Source organism: Typopeltis vanoorti, chromosome 21 (genome assembly GCF_054136105.1).
Source record: "Typopeltis vanoorti isolate ZY-2024b chromosome 21, IOZ_Tvanoo_1.0, whole genome shotgun sequence".
In the NCBI taxonomy this organism is placed as follows: Eukaryota; Metazoa; Arthropoda; class Arachnida; order Uropygi; family Thelyphonidae; genus Typopeltis; species Typopeltis vanoorti.
The window spans coordinates 78614365-78631586 of NC_143569.1; the positions used below are offsets into that span (position 1 = coordinate 78614365).

Genomic DNA, 17222 nt, shown 5'->3' on the forward strand with positions numbered 1-17222 from the left:
AATTCAAAAGAACCAAGCAAAGCTCTATAATTCAAAGTTTACTAACTGATTAAAAAAAATATGAATGGTCAGTGCAATTACTTCCCAAAACTTCAAGACAGCCATACAATCTGATTGGTTAAAAATTAGGACAATATTGCAGAGTTGTGCATGGTTTCAAGGAACAGATGACTGAATTTCAAGGTAATGAAGTGCAAAATCTAGATTTGATTCCAAAGAACTCTATGTTTAATGTATGACATGGGAAGCAAAGCCAAAACCTGATTCTAAACATTTTAAGTGGTCTTAGTGTAATCTGCACAGATGTATGGGTTTACTTCTAATGTGGACAGATTTAGTCACCAGGTTTTCATGGTGATGAGAATATGCTGGAAAGGGTCCAGAGAAGATTTACAAAGGTGGTCAGTGGTTGGAATGTGGAGTATGAGGATGAGGAAGGGGATAGAATTGAGACATATAAGCTAGTTAGGGGTTGTTATCAGGTTGACATGGAAGAGATTTTTCATAGAATGGGAGAGGGGAGGGTTGGAGAACAAGAGGCCATCACTGGAAATTGTATAAGATTGGTGAGTAGAGGAGTGAAGAGAAGGTTCTTTCCATGGAGAATGGTTGGTGAGTGGAATGCACTGCCTGAGTGTGTTCTGAATGTAGGCACATTGAATCAGCATAAGGCATAGTTGGATGAGCATTGTGTACAATAGTGTGTACCTCCCACGATGAGTCTCTGACTCCATGGAGGTCAGATGTTAATAATAATTATCTTAGCAGAACGATCAGCCTGTCTAAAGTAACAAAGTGGACAGGTAGGGCACTTAACAAGCCAGGCAAGGATATAGGTTGCAATTTATCCTTCAAAAATGGTAGGAAAGAAGATAATGTCTGAGCTGATCATATAGATTATATTTGCAAAACGTTCATGCTATTTGTTCAGAAGTTCCTTTAAAGTAGAGAATGGACATCTTTTTAACATCAGACAGTAGTCTGGCTGTGGCTCTGATGATATTCATTAGTCATAAAAGTGATTCGTATTTTATTTAAGTCTCCTAATAGAATGGAATTTTAAGAAAAAATTGTGCAAACTCTATGAATAAGATTTTGATAATACCTGTTTTTTGTGATGGATAATGGTGTGAAGATGGGTGGATCTGCCAGGCAGGTTTCATATAAACAGAATATTTAATATTGTGTGTAGTGCAGATTATTCAAGTATCCAGAAAGGAAAGGCTGTTGTTATATTTACCTTCAATAGAAAATTTGATGCGGAGTGTGCATGGAATTTGTTTTTGCCTAGAAATTGAAGCAATTCTGCTTCAACATGGGACCAAACTGTGAAGCAGACAGGAGGTTGAGGAAAAATGGTAGTGAAAAATTGGTTTTGTTTTCCAGATGTTCCATGAAGTAATCTGCCAAAGCCAGTGAAATAGGACTGTCTATGGCTGTTCTTCCTTTTATTTGTAAGTATATTTACTATTTAAACAAGTTAACACATCCTCAAGGAAATCAGCTCACAAAAGCAGCATTGATTTCAAAGAGAAAATTAAAGATCTTCAGTGAAATTATGGTTTCTTTTGATGTAGTTTCTCTATTCACAAATATGCCACTCTAATTTCTAGTTTCTTTTACATGTATTAAATGTTTTTTTTAAAAAAATACATGTTAGTGTTTTCTTGTTCATTTTTTGGGATGCTTTCATTTTATCCTAAAAATGCACAAACTTTTGATTACTTGTTAGAAATAATAAAAAATTAATAAACAAGATTTTTAAAAAAATATTGAATAACTGTAATTATTAATTTTTTAAATTTGAACAACTGTGTTTAATTTTATTAGTAATAAAACAAAATGCGATTTACCATATATGCAACGGGCAGGACAAGATGAAAGAAAGCTGCTAAATAATCTCCATCCTCCATACCTCCCTGAAATAATTAATAGGTATATTTTTTCTTAATTAATAAAACATGCAATATAGATAATATAATTATGTGATATATTTTATTTAAAAAATAACTAAATCACAAACAGCATACATGGCTTCAAAATCACAATTGATGAGTTAATAATGAAAGGGTATGTCCCAGAAAATAAAAAAAACACAGATAAGCAGACAAGCAAACCAATTAAAAACATAGGTTTATTATTATTATTGCAAAGGAGTCTTTATAGAGTCCGAACGCTCATTGTACGATTTCCATATATCTATTATTGTATCTCTGATGGACAAAGCACTTACAACAGCTTGATAACCCCATTTCACTCATTCACCACTCTCCATCTAGTCCTCATCCTCTTGCTAACCATGCCCACTTAATTTCTAGGGATGATCCCTTGTTCCCTCCCACCTCCCTCTAGCTGAGTGCTGAAATATTTGCTTAGCATAAATCCTATAAAACTCTTTAGTAACGTAAATGTTTCTATCATATCTTCTCTATTTCCACCTAGCAACCAACTTTTATAACCCACAAACCATCACTCTATCAGCACAAAGAACATTTCACAGACTACTCACAATCTTGGTCACTTGACTCTGGACCCTCTTCACCACTTCCTCATCCCCAAGAAACCCAGCTAACCAGACCTAAGCACAGTAATCCATATGCATATCGAGGTCTGATAGATAAATAAGTCCCTTAGAGGCTTTTTTATTTGAAATCTATGTTTTTTTTAAGTGGCATGATACCAAACCATAAATAGTAAAGTCTATAGTTTTGCTATTTTTAATTTTACATGCATTCAAAGTAAAAATTTGGATATATTCAAAGAAAATGATAGGATCTCAAGTGAAATCTATTCCTTTTGCAAAAATATAAATATATATATTCATTCTGGAAAATGAATGAAGAATGGAAGAAGATGAATATGAAAACAAATTTGACAGTATATTATGATAATTACATGTCTGAAAATTTTTCTTTGCCATGTAAACAGAGAATGTCCAGGATATACCGATGAGAATCAAGATTGCTACAATTCCATCCTTCATGTTTTTTCAGTAAGATAAAACTAAAACCTTTTTTGTATATTTTGTTCTGCAAGTAACTGACCAGTTTGCAGACAGAGAATTAATCTCTTGGTTTACTTCTCACTGGAATTCCTGTATGCAAGCTTACTTTGTTCATTATCATTCATGTTGGTACTTTTAGGAAGCATTTTTTTATAAAATTTGTATGGGGTTCTTCTGTTCCTTAGAACTGGTTGAACCCTCCTAATCAGGTATTAAGTATGTATTTTATGACTAGATCCGTGTGTATGCTCACGGGCTGGTTTGCCTGTTCTGAGGGATGAAAAAACCAGAGTTTCCAGGTGAAAAATCCACATGAGACAATCATATGAGCCCAACTAACTCACCTTTAGTCAAAAGAGACCAGCTAAAGGTTCCTCACGCCATGAATGGGAACTGAACCAAGGTCTTTCCGACCAAAGGACTCCGTAGCTCAGTCAGTATAGACTGAGCTACGTAGACTCTTGGAAGCAAATGACAACATGCATAATAGTAGTTTTGTCTCCAGACTTCCATAAAGTCAAAAGGTTCATCACATGAAGCCAAATACCCCCCCCCCCCCAACATGCATGCGCGCGTGCACACACACACACCACAATACATTATCACACTGTCTTGCATACATTTAGTATTAGAGCATTCACTATCTGCTCCAGCAATGCACTCCATTCCACTCATTCATCGCTCGTTACTTACTGGAAAGCAGGAACAGAAGTAGCTGGGTGCAGCGTTTTTCAGCAGGATAGGAAAGAAAAGCATGGTGGTGGAGTACTGCTTAGGTTAAGTGACGACTTATGTCCTCTAAGAGTGGAGGCATTGGAAGGCAGTGACACTAATGATTTTGAAAGCATATGGTGTGAGGTAGAGGTGAGAAAGACAGGATATTTAGTGGGGTGTTGCTACAGACCAAAGAGCACAGAGGGTGGGGACCAGGAGATGTTTAGACAGTTGAGTTTGGCAAGTGCAAGAAGAATGATTGCTATGGGAGATCTTAACTACAGCAGTATAAATTGGGGAGAAAAAGATGCATGTAGCAATAAGGGAATGGAATTTCTAGAATTCTTGAGGGACAAATGTCTTAGGCAACATGTAATAGAGGGAACAAGAGGTTCAAGAGTTTTGGATTTGGTCATAGCATCAGAAGAGTTGATAATAACTGAGATGACATCTCTCCCACCGGCTGGAGAGAGTGACCCTATGGTTTTGACTTGGAAGATAAATAGACATGCAGGAGTATCAAAGAGATGGGAACGTATGTGGAATTATAAGGCAGGTGATTATAATAGTCTTAGACATCAACTTGGGGAAGTTTCATGGAGGGAGGAATTGGAAGGATGGGATATCATTAGTGCTTGGGAAATTGTGAAGGAATATTTGTATTTGGTACCAGCAACAGTAAGCTGTATTCCACGAGTGAAGAGGAGGATACAATTTGGAGTAAAGTGGATGACAAACAATATTAAACAGGAATTGCATGCGAAAAAGAGGCTATGGAAGAGAAATAAGGAGACAGGTGAAGAGAAGATGCATGAAGAATATAAGACACAGGCCAGGAGAGTGACTAGTATAGTAAGGAAGGCGAAACTGGAATATGAGAAGAGATTGGCCCTAACATCCAAAGAAAATTCTAGGGAATTTTTTAGCTATGTGGCCATGTGGAAGAATGACATTGTGGGATAAAAATGGGACTAGAGTGACTGATGCAGAGGACATAGTGGAATTTTCAATGAACACTTTATTGGAGTATTTCATCCTGAAGGAGTAAATTTTAATACTACGGGGATAGGGCAAGTTTGAGTGTGTTCCAAATACTGTACTCTGAATGTCGGTAAAGTTGTGGGATTGGATGGTATTTCATGACAAGTTTTGAGAGAATGTGCTAAATGACTGACAGCTCCTTTGACCTGGCTTTTCAATGAAAGTCTGGCTAAGGGAAAGGCCATTGCATAAGGGTGGCAGCAGACTGGAAGTGTCTAATTATAGGCCAGTTTGTGTGTCATCAGTGGTTGTTAAGATCTTGGAGAAATTAGTTAGGGACCGTATACAGCATTGGGCAGATGAGGGTAACGTTATCTGTGAGGGTCAACATGGATTTGTGAAGGGACACTCTTGTTTCAGCAATATGCTAGCCTTTTATAATAAAATTACAAGAGCAGTAGATGAGGGAAAGGCATATACTGCCATTTTCTTAGACTTAGCGAAGGCATTTGACAGGGTGCCACATGATAAGCTGATATTTAAGTTACAGCACATGGGTTTGGATGTCAGGTTGGTCAACTGGATTCAGGATTGGCTGTCCGATAGGCACTGTCGGTGCCAGGTTATTTTGCTCCCTAGGCAAAGTTTACAAGTGCCCTTTATTTCATAAACTAAAATGTTTCTAATTGACATTAAACAAAATAAAATTGTCTTTCAGGTTAAATTAATAGGGCTTTTTTTATTTTCTTTTTTAATTAATTTGAAAATTCTCTGTTATAATTCATTTACAAAAAAAAGTTATAAAATACCAAAATTTAATATTTTAAAATGTTAACAATTTAAAATATTTATCTTAACTGAATCTTAAATAGCAGTAAGTTCAAATCATTTAGGTAAGGAACAAAAAAGAACCATGAGTTAAATAATAAAATAGTGTGATGTGTGAGGGATAAGGAAAAAGAATCGATACCTAAATCATATATCACTATTTAATTTTGATATTTTAGTAAAGTATGAATAAAGCATAGCTTGACGTTTTGCGCCCCTTCATGGCTTGTGCCCTACACGGTTGCCTAGTTTGCCTAAATGGTAGCGTCGGCCTGTTGATAGGTATCACAGAGTTGTGTATGGTGAGGTAGTTTCAAGGGGGCAGAGGGTTACAAGTGGGTTCCCACAGGGCTCAATACCGGGACCTATATTGTTTAACCTTTATATCAATGACATTGTCAGTAAATTGCAGGGGGATATTCAGTTGTTTGCGGATGATGTGAAGCTGGGAAGGGTTATTAGTAATAGTGCAGATGTGGTAGCCATGCAAGAGGATTTGAAAAAGCTAGATAGATGGGCAAATGAATGGGAATATCAGTTTAATGCAGCAAAAATGTAAGGTCTTGAGGTTTGGGACACATCAATGGGACTCTGCATACTGGAGGAAGTAGGAAAGACAAGAGATCTGGGGTTGATGATTGATAGAAACCTGAAATTTAGGGGACATATTGCAAAGGTGGTGAAGGTAAATTTTGCAATAATGAGACGGACACTGACCTGCAGAAATAAAAGAGTTATCATTCCGCTTATTAAGACTCTGATCAGACACTTAGACTATTGTTCTCAGATTTGGTCCCCAGGATTTGAAGGGGATAAATTAACTGTGGAAAGGGTACAAAGGTGGATAACAAAGATGGTTTCAGGACTGTATAATGTTAGTTATGAGGATCGGCTGAGGGAATGTAGACTGCAGAGTTTGGTGGATAGAAGAAGAAGGAAAGGTGATATGATTGAGACTTTTAAACTGTTGAGAGGTGGTTACAGGGTTGACACTGGGGAGTTCTTTCACTTGGTTGAACAGTGGGAAGGTGTGATGATAAGGGGCCATCCCTGGAAGGTACGAAAGGAAACTGTGAGCAAGAGGGTGAAGAGTGGTTTCTTTGCATGGAGGGTAGTTGAACCATGGAATGCATTGCCTGATAGAGTGGTGAGAGCGAGAATGGTCAATGAGTTTAAGTATGATAGACTTTGTGTTTCCTAGGAGGGACCTCCCACGATGAGGCTTGATAGACTGTGTTTCTTAGGAAGGACCTCCTGTGATGAGTCTTTTGACTGCATAATAATAATAAAGTGAACAGATGGTGTCAGCAGCACAATTATATTAAAAAATGAAGATATTTGATAAAGTTAGAATCTGGAGATGTGTGAGCAGAGCTAATCTCAAGTGGTATAGTCACTTAAACCTAATGGGAAAGGAAAGGAAACTTTAGCAAAATGGTGTTCGATACTAAGATGGCAGGAAAAAGACACAGAAGAACATTTTTGGAGAAAAATTGTTGATATGAAGTTAAATAATATAAATGTTGCATGTAGTGCTATCATAATATCCTGTCACTCCTTGGGAGTATACATCAGGCATTTGATGACAATGATAAACAACAGAATAAGAAATCGATTCCACAAATATAATGTTTTGAGAAAATTTTGAGAAAAAGGCAGAGCTAATAATAATAACAATTGTTACTCAGGACAACATGGAACAGTCATTATTAACATCGTATTTCAATATAGAAATTGTGCATAAATTTGTGTGGAGAGAGAGAGAGAGAGAGAAAAGAAATATAAACCCACACATACAACAAGAAAAAGTTTACGAATTATGTTATTGATGATTGTATTGTCTTCAGATTTGGTCCCAGACACAAGACTGTATGGAGGATATGAAATAGGAAGCATCCATAATCTAGTGTTGAGAAGGATAAGAACAAGTACTTAATCATAAACAAACAGTATACTAAAATTCTGCGAGTATCAAAGGAAATTACCTCTCAAGTTAACTGTATGCTCAAATTTAAAAATATTAGGAAAGCTGAACTGTGTAAAAGTAACAGAAAGATTTCTTTGAAAGAGTATAAAAGATAAATATCATGAAGGTGGCAAAATGTTTTGGAGGCTACTTAAAATCTTACAGTATTATCATGAATTCATTAATTTTGCTAAATTTGTGCCCTGTATATGTTAAAAATGATGAAGACACATTTTTATGTGTCTTCATATGAGGCCCATATGCATGAGTGGGTTAAGATCAACATTACAGTGCAGACACATTAAAAAGCTTTGTGGAATTATGGGACTGGAGGAGACTGGGATTCATGGGAGACTCTCATTCATGCCTACTGTTTGCTGATGATAAAGTTATAATTGCTCAGGACTGGGATAACACTGATTTTATGATGAAGAAAGTCATTGATGTTTACATCATGGGAGGTCAAAAAGTTAATTTTGAAAAGAGAGAATATTTGGTGGTTGGTGGAGAGGGCAGAGATCTAGCCTTCCTAGTTGTTGTAGAGTCAAGACATAGATCATTTCAAATACTTGAATCATAAGTTGAGACATTCATAAAATTCATCAGTTGAGACTATGTTAGAAAGATGTAAATAATGTTGAGAGTTGAGACACTCAATAGGAAATCTAGATGATGTTGCAAATGATTGAAGAGACTGCGGTTCTGATGTGTAGGAGAAAGGATGGACTCAGTGAATGAATGAATGAATGCAAGGCATAAGAGCTGTGGAAATGGATGGCCTACATCAGAATATATGTATACCTTGCCTTCAAGAGTTCAGAATGACCATCATAGAGAGAATGATGTATAAGAAAATATGGTGGAACACTTAGAGTGTTGATCTTTATAATGGTATGAACATGTTCAATGGATGCCTCAAGAGAAATGACCTAAGAGAATGATAAATTTGTTACTATCTGGAAAACAGAAAAAGGGATCGACTCATGGAGAGAGAGAGAGAGAGTTGCAGAGACCATGCATGCCAGGGAGTTTGAAGAGGACTTCCGGAATGACTATTCATAATGGAGAAGGGAATTACAAAGCAATTGTCAAGTAATGGGGATGCCTTTAAAAGAAAAAGTAACTAGCAAATGATATAACAGTGGCAGAATATATTGAGGAGGAATGTGATACAGATATGTAATTAACACTTGGGATAGAAAAAAAGTCATCAAAAACCTGAAACTAGAAGAATACCTGGAGTAGATGATATTCAACCTGAAATTGAAATAAGGGTATAAGAATTGTACAGTGGTTATACTGCATATTGACAAGCATACATTTTCTTGTTCTTGAAAAAATATATATGACAAGATACCAAGTGTGTGTGTATGTGTGTGTGTGTGTGAGAGGGGGGGGGGGATAGTGTTCAAAATATCAGTAAATCTGTAGGGTGTAAACAGAATGAACCTTATGCAGAGCAATACAAGTACATAGCTTAAGTTGCAAAACAGCAACAATTAGAAGTGGAAGATGTACAGGAAGATGGTTTAATACCAAATTAGGGGAAAGGCAGTGTTGTACACTTTTTCCACTGATATCTATATGAACTGCATTGTTAAAGAGATTGGTATGAAACCTGATATTGAGATAGGAGATATTAAGTTTATTAAGCTTTTCTTCTCAGCAGGCGACATTATCTTCTTAAATAAATCTATGCAAATCTTCAAGTCTTTAGCAAATTAAATAATTGTTTTAACAAATTTGGTACTAAGTATGAAAATAAGCAGATAAATAGAAAACATTAACTGTATTCTCACTAGAAATCTCGGATTATACATTTTATCCATTTAGGCATATTTTTGGTAAAGATGGCAGGTATGAGCCAAAAGACAATGAAAACAGATCATAAGACATTTCAACCCCCATTTTAATATATGGGGAGAAAAATTACGAAAAATATGATCTCAAACTGATACTAGAGATATGAGTTTTAGGAAATTGAAATGGTAGTACCATATAAAAATAGATATAAGGAAAAGAACTTGATGTTATTAATATTCAAGAATGTGGGAACATAGCTAGTGATCCTAATGTAATGATCATAGATGATCATTACAGTCACTTAAACAGATTGAGAGAGGAAAGACTGGAAACAAGCATTAAGTAAAAATCTAGAGGAGGACTATGACATAGGTGAAATGAGGCAGTTAAGAAGAGTTTAGAAGACAGGAATGGAAAAGCCGATGAAATCAAAGACCTGATAAATAACAGATGAAGGTCATTAATTCAAAATTTTCTATGAAATCTAATTTTCATAAGGTGTGGTACAGTTCTTGTGGTGACACTCTTAACAGGATATATACCCAGAAAATGACAATTAAAAAATAGTTTCACTGAAGTTTAAGATTATTAACTTGCAACTATAATTTCATTACTCTTTCAAGTCTTTTATCCAATATGGGAAGAAAAAACCTGAAAATAATATATTAAGCAAAATTAAGAAAGGATGTGATTATTAATCATATCATTATAATATGACTTGTGACAATAATAAAGTACCATTAAAGAAAACAATTAAATATTTACCTTATTCCATGGTATATTAAAATTAAAGCCAACTCCACCGTTTTTACCTACAGCTTCAGGACTGGCATCAGGTGAGCAAGGAAAAAATAGTCCATAGTCATAACGGTGAAGAGATAAATATAATACTCTGAAAAATGTTTGTGTAGTTATTAAATAACTCACATGTACTGTAAGCTATTTAAAATTTTATTTATTATAACAACTCACAGATGCAAATTTGCCATCAGAATAACATAAAAAAATCTTAAAATATAAAGTCAGAAGGAAGGACTGGCAAACTGATCACACATTTTGATAAAGAATGCAAAATAAATAAATATATTATTTCCATCTTTGTTTGGGGGAAAATGTTTTTGCTATTTTTACTTTTACCACCATGCAACAGTAATAAATAACTTTTCAATCACTATTATTCTATGACAGCATATTATTTATTAAATATTCATTAAAATTAAAAACAAAAAGGTATAAACAAAATAATGTTTCTTAGAATGATCACCATGGAGAGAGAGTGTTTGTAGAACATTTCTAACAAATTATTCCATGGTAGTAGGATAATTTGCATGCTTTTAATTTAAACTAAATAAATGAAAAATAAAAAAGATTTTGCAGTAAATCATCATATAAGTTTAAAATGCTTTTCTGTGTAAATGCAGAATAAATTACACTAGACAAGAAATTATATTCTTGTTTTAATCCTTTACCAAAGTATAAGCAAACAAAGATTGAGTTGAGGTATCTTCTCAACTAGACTACAGGTATATTGGAGGCTGCTGACATAATGTCAGTTGCTTCAATATCCCATAATGAGCAGCACACTTCCAGTCAAGAGCCTCTATATATAGTCTACTCATGAAGATACTTTTACTCATGCTCGGGTAAAGGATTAAAATAAGAATATAATTTCTTATCTAATATAATTTAAACATTAAGTCTAGAGGTTATACAACAATTATATGTTTGGCATAAATTGGCAGAAGAGATTTCTCCTGAATTTCCTATAAGGAGAGACTGAAGGTCTGTGGGTTATAAATTTTGCTTGTAAGAAAAAAAAAAAAAAGGAGGGGGGGGGGATACGAAACATATTACATTACTGATGACAAATGCAGAAAAAATATTTTAGTATGTGAGGAGAGAGAACAATCCCTGAAAGTTCAGTATAGTTTATAAGGATGTCAGGAGTAGATTTTTTTTTTAGAGAGTGGTAAATGAATGGAATGAATGTCCTACTCAAAATTGGTTCTAAGCATAGCATTAGTGAATAAATTTAAGAAGAGATATGAGAAGCACTGGGTAATAACAGCATGGACCTACTGTACTGTTTTTGGATTCCATGGAGGCTAATGTAATAATAATTGCAAAAACACAAACCTTAGGTAGGTGTTAGCTTGGTATTGCACTACTATATATATATATATATATATATTAAAAAAAAAAAAAAAACTATGTCCAAGAGCCCATCCATATTCATTCTTACTTCTGATTAAAGGTTTTGCTGATCTGACAGCTGTTTAAAATTAATTCTCATCTGAGGAGACAATCAAAAATTCAGAAGATAGCTGCAGCAATTCATGTTTTAAAGTTCACTAATGTCACAAGAGAACATAGCAGTAGATTTAAGCTGTGCTTAAAAAAAAATAAAATTAAAATAAAATTAAAAAAAAAAGTGCACAGTGTGACTTTTTATCATAAATTGTGCTGCATTTTTTCAGTCTGGATATAAGTGCCCTTCAGTATTGTTGTTGGAATTTTTGTTTGTTTATATTGTGTTTTGGTACTAGATTGCTCTTACTGCTTCTGCTTCTGAAAATGGCTTCCATAAAGAAGCACATGCTGGTGGCAGGGAAAGCTTTGGAATGAAGATTGAATTCCGCCTCAGATTTTTCCTAGTGGATGAGTTGTGAAAATTGCTTCAATGTATGCACCAAAAAATGTGAAAGATCTGTGGACTGTTAGGGTAAACAAAAAGAAGGAAAGCATTAACATATGCAAAAAGTGTGTTGATAGATTAAAGTGATTAGAAATGGAAGCAAGAGTTGGGACTGTAGTAAAAGAGATTAGGCAAGAGTTAGTAAAAATGAAAAGTGAAATGAAACATCTGGAAAATGATATTAAACATCTAAAGAAAGGACTGGCTGATGAGAATGAGAAGGAGGAAGTTAGTATTATGAAGAAAAAATCAAAGGATAGTTGTATATCATTGTATGGGAACTCGATCATTTGAGATGTGATGACTAATAAAGTGCAAAAAACATGTTTTCTTGGTGGAACAATGAAACAAATAACTGATGCATTGCAGAAAAGGAAAGAGTGAGCATCAGAATTAGTGGTAGTTGTGGGCAGAAATGACTTATTTGGGGAAAAAAGAATGTTAATAGAGACTTGAGAAAGTTGTTGCTGCAAGTAGAGAATAACAGTGTTGTTGGAAAAGCAGTTAGAAGGCTGCCCAGATATGACAATAGTGAATTGAGGAGAGCAGAGATAATGAATAGTAAGATGTCTGAGTTGTGTGAAGCAAAGGGTTTTACAGTTTGTAAATCTATGGAGTAAATTTAAAGGAAAGTTGGAATGGTTTAAAGTTGATGGATTACATTGAATAGGTTTGGTGTTTGGGTATTTAGAAAGACTATCATTCTTTGAGAAGGCACAGAGTCAAAAAGTTAATGTAGTTAATGATCAGAGTCTACTTGTGAAGCAAGATAGCACAGCTAAACGGATTGTACGACAGGAGGAAGATGGATATGAGGTTGAATATATAGTTGAAAGCAGCATAACGTGATCAAATGCATAAAGGTGAGGAAGACAGGTATGAGTGGAATTCAGAATCAAGATCAGGGAAACAGGAGTGGTCAGCCCGAAGAGAGAGAGGCGTGGTATAGGAGATAGAATAGAGAATGTTAGTGCTGGCAGAATGGCCTCAAGTGCGCAGGGATTATTGTTTGTACATAAATGTAAAGAATATTCAAAACAAGAGAGCTGAGTTTGTTGCATTGATTGAGTCAGTATGCCCAAAGATAATTGGAATAAATGAAATTTTGGTTGTCCGAGGAGGATGAGATTTCGAGAATAGAAATGGAAGGATAGGAATGTGAAAAGATGAGGGGGGGGGAGTGCTGTTAATCATTGCAGAGGAATTTTGTCTATAAAGCATGGAAGTTGATAGTACATGCACAGATTTTGAATCTGTGTGGTGTGAAGTTGAAATTAACAGGCTAGTATATCTGACAGGATGATGTTATAGGCTAGGGAATGCAGAGAATTACTGATTGTGAAATGTTTAGGCATGAAATTAGACAGGCATGTAAAAAGAAGGTGATCCTGATGGGAGACTTTAATTACAGGAATATGGAATGGAAGGAAGAGATTTTCTATAGTCTCCGCAATTTCATGCATTTTGACTCGGCAGTCATCCAATACCATATTGTGCATTTCATCAATGATTTCTGGTGTTGTTACACTTTTTAGACATCCTTCACATGGATCATCTTCAAGGCTGGTACTGCCACGTTTAAACTTGGCAGTCCATTTCTTAATTGTCGAAAACAAAGAAGATTGTCCATAAATGTTTATGAATTTCGAATGAATTTCTTTTGGCATTAAACTTTTTACAAAGAATTTTATAACAGCATAATACTCAATTTTATTCATTTCAAAGGATACATACAACACTTTTGCTTCAGACAGCTGTATAAAACAAACTACTTGATAGAATCACTTGCAATTTCACATGGATCTTATGACAGATATACCAACTTAGAAAAAAAATCTTGCCGATAGTGTTGCCATCTATGGTTGAGGCCAAGAACATTTCAGACCACCCTCGTATATAGAAGGGAGGGAAATATTCACACCTAACATAATCAGGTGTTGATTATGTTAGATGTGAATAAGGGTCTGGTATTACATTCTGATAACTTAAGAATGTGAAAATTTCAGTTATCATGATGTAACATGAGAAGAAATAAAAACCCTGTATAGATAACTAAGTAAGCAAGTTTGTTCCTAAGCAGATATCGTTAAGATTCTTTGAAAGTAATGAATACAAAAAATTAAAAGAAAGAAAATTATGCTTGCATCCAAGTGAAAAATATAGCTGAAATTGTTTGTTGAACTAAATAAAAAAAAGGGGGGGGTGGAATTTTATTACAGTTGTGATATGATAAAATAAGGTTAAGTAAAGCAATGAAGATTAGTCATAGGATTTTGTATGTGAGAGGCTAGTTTTCACACTTGAAATAAGAGATCAAAGATTCGAGTTAATTCTTAGAAAATTTTGGAAAGGGGATTAATTTAGTATAGATGACATTGAGGTTAGCTTAAACATAAACTAAAGCTCAAGGTCATAGTTCTCGAATTGAGACTTCGCCACGTGCACATGGACCGCATGAGGTTTTGGCAGAAAAATGCCACTCTAATTGGCCAGTGAAATCGACTCCAGTAAAGGGGAAAGAAATAGAAATTGAAGAAGGTGCCGGTAGGGATCATCGTATAAAAGGGTTAGGGAACCCCCCCCCCACGCGGCTTTTTTCCTCAGAGTTTTCTTCACGAGTCTTCATATGGGTCTGACGCGGTTTTCCTGAGTGACGAGTTAGGAGTTTTTTCCGTCCAACACCATAAGGAAACAAAGTGTGCGGAATTTTAATTCCGTGTTCCTATTGTAAGAAATGAGGGACGCCGTTTAGTTAAAAGAAAGAAGATAATGTCAGTGTGTTTCATTATCCAGAGATCGTAACGAGAGAAAGAAAAATCTATAAAGAAGTCAGTGACCACGTGGTGAATTTCACAGCCATAGAATAGATGATCCTATGTATGTCCTTGATTGAAGAATGTAAGGTAAAGATTGTGAAAGCCCATCTTAGTGCCAAAAGAACTTAGGAGTGATAAGTTATAGAAGAGTTTGTCCTAGGAAGGTAAAATATCGGAAAAAGGTAGAGACCAGTGTAGAAGACCCAAGTCATAAGGTACGTAAAATCTCGTGTCAATTCAAATCATATGTAACTGTAATCATTGTTCAATTACTGAACAGTTGAAGGGATTAATGAGAATTATACTAGGACTTTAGTACATGTCAGACTAGAATGAGAATAAGCTTGTTACTATTAATTAATAAGTATTCATATGCCTAGAGATTTATGCATGTACACTGGATTTTAATTAAGAGAGTTTTAAAGGTCAAAAGTGTGTATTAGCTCAGCGAAAGGATAATTTTAATCCATATTGTCTTAGTGAGAAAATTAGAGTAACTGACTATATATGTCCTAGAAAATACAGAATTATAGCATGATCAGACCAGTAAGGGGTTAGACAAAAGGTCAACTAGTTCTAGGATTATACATGTTTGTATGTATAGAATCTGTTATGGCAATATGATCACAATTCTCATATAGGATCTTAACCTAATACTTGTATTCTACTAGTGTTAATTTGTATTATATATTCTTAGTATTGAATTGAGTTTTATTTGATAAAGAATGAATTGTATCATGTTTAAGAGTTCAATAAACTTTTGTTCCTTGAAAACGCAATCTCAGACAAAACATTTGTCTGAGATTGCCGCTCAATTCACCGCTTGTAAGAACGTACGAACCTAATCACGCGTGGGGGGGGGGGATTTGTTAAGTTATGAGATAAAGGTCACAACTGCATATTAGTTTAACACTCAGACATATTTTAGTAATTGCTCTTTGTTTTTGAATTTTATATCTTGAACTAAATGTCCTGAAATGCGCAGTATAAAATAAATATTTAGGGACACTAAGGGGAGAAGAAGCTTGAATATTTGTATATGGGTGATATCTCGTATATAGATAAGATATGGATAAAGACAAGTAGAGATTCACATGTAAGGATAGTTGACGACTGCATATTAGTTTCACACTCAGACATATTTTGGTAATTGCTCCTTGTTCTTGAATTTTATATCTTGAACTAAATGTCCTGAAAGGCACAGTATAAAATAAATATTTAGGGACACTAAGGGAAGAAGAAGCTTGAATATTTGTATTTGGGTGATATCTCGTACATAGATAAGATTTGGATAAAGACAAGTAGAGATTCACATGTAAGGATAGTTGAAAGCCCAATAATCATAAATTGGGACACAACACTGGGAATGGATGACATATCACCATGTGTCCTTAAGGAATGTGTACAACAGTTAGCTATGCCCTTAACCTTGTTATTTAATGAAAGCCTTGCAGTGGGTAGGGTTCCTAAGGAGTGGAAAGAAGGACAGAAGTTTTCAATTATAGACCAGTCTGTATAACCATAGTTGTAGTCAAGGTGTTGGAGATTGGTTATGAATAGAATTCAGGATTTGATTGATGTACATAGCATTCTTTATGATGGTCAACATGGATTTGTAAAGGGTAGGTCTTGTTTTGGTTATTTACTTGCATATTATGATAAGGTCATGCATGTGTTAGATAAGGGAGAATGATATACAGTGATATTCTTGGACTTTGCAAAAGCATTTGATAGATTACCGCATGATAAATTGGTGTACAAGCTGGCATAAGATGGGAATAGATAGTATATTGGTTAGATGGATAAGAGATTGGCTCTCTGAATGATACTAGCAAGTTGTGTATAATGGAGCAGTAGGTCAAAAAGGTGGGTAACTATGGCATGTCATAGAGCTCTGTTTATGGGCTCTTACTGTTTAACTTGTTTGTAAATGATATATCATGCAGACTGATAGGGGACATCAACTGTTTGCTGATGATGCATAGTTGGGGAGAGTTATTAGCAGCATTGCTGATGTTAATTGCTTTCAGGAAGATTTGAATAATTAGCAAAGGAAAGAATAATTATGGAAAGATGACACTGATTGGAGAAAATGGTATAAAGACAGCTGATGCAGAATGTGTGGTGGAGATACTTAATGAGCAGTTCATAAAGATCTTTCAATCTTGTGAATGTGACTTCATGGAGGGATTGAGAGCAGTTGATGATGGAGAGGAGAGACTGACTGTAGGTGAGCAAGAGGTGTATGGGGAGTTGAGTAAACTAGACGTTAATAAGGCTGTGGGACTTGATAATATATCACCACATATTCTGAAAGAATGTGCCAGGGAGCTGACACCTGCCTTGACATATTTTTTTAATATGAGTCTTGCACTCAGTCAAGTTCCTAAGGAGTGGAAGGAGGGCAAGATTGTG

At 35.1% G+C, this 17222-nt stretch overlaps 1 protein-coding gene across 3 annotated transcripts in view; it reads right to left on the reverse strand.

The window, feature by feature from the left end:
* The window catches only part of LOC150095019 (protein deacetylase HDAC6-like), a 694680-nt gene that overhangs the window by 197338 nt on the left and 480120 nt on the right, over window positions 1-17222 (reverse strand). For 2 of the 3 annotated variants that reach the window (XM_090411706.1, XM_090411705.1), the window contains exons 24-25: window positions 10062-10188; window positions 1854-1919 (exon numbers count right to left, since the gene is read on the reverse strand). In XM_090411706.1, coding sequence (XP_090267832.1) covers window positions 1854-1919; window positions 10062-10188 — 193 coding nt within the window. The remainder of the gene's footprint in view (window positions 1-1853; window positions 1920-10061; window positions 10189-17222) is intronic. The other variant, XM_090411707.1, reaches the window with a different exon arrangement.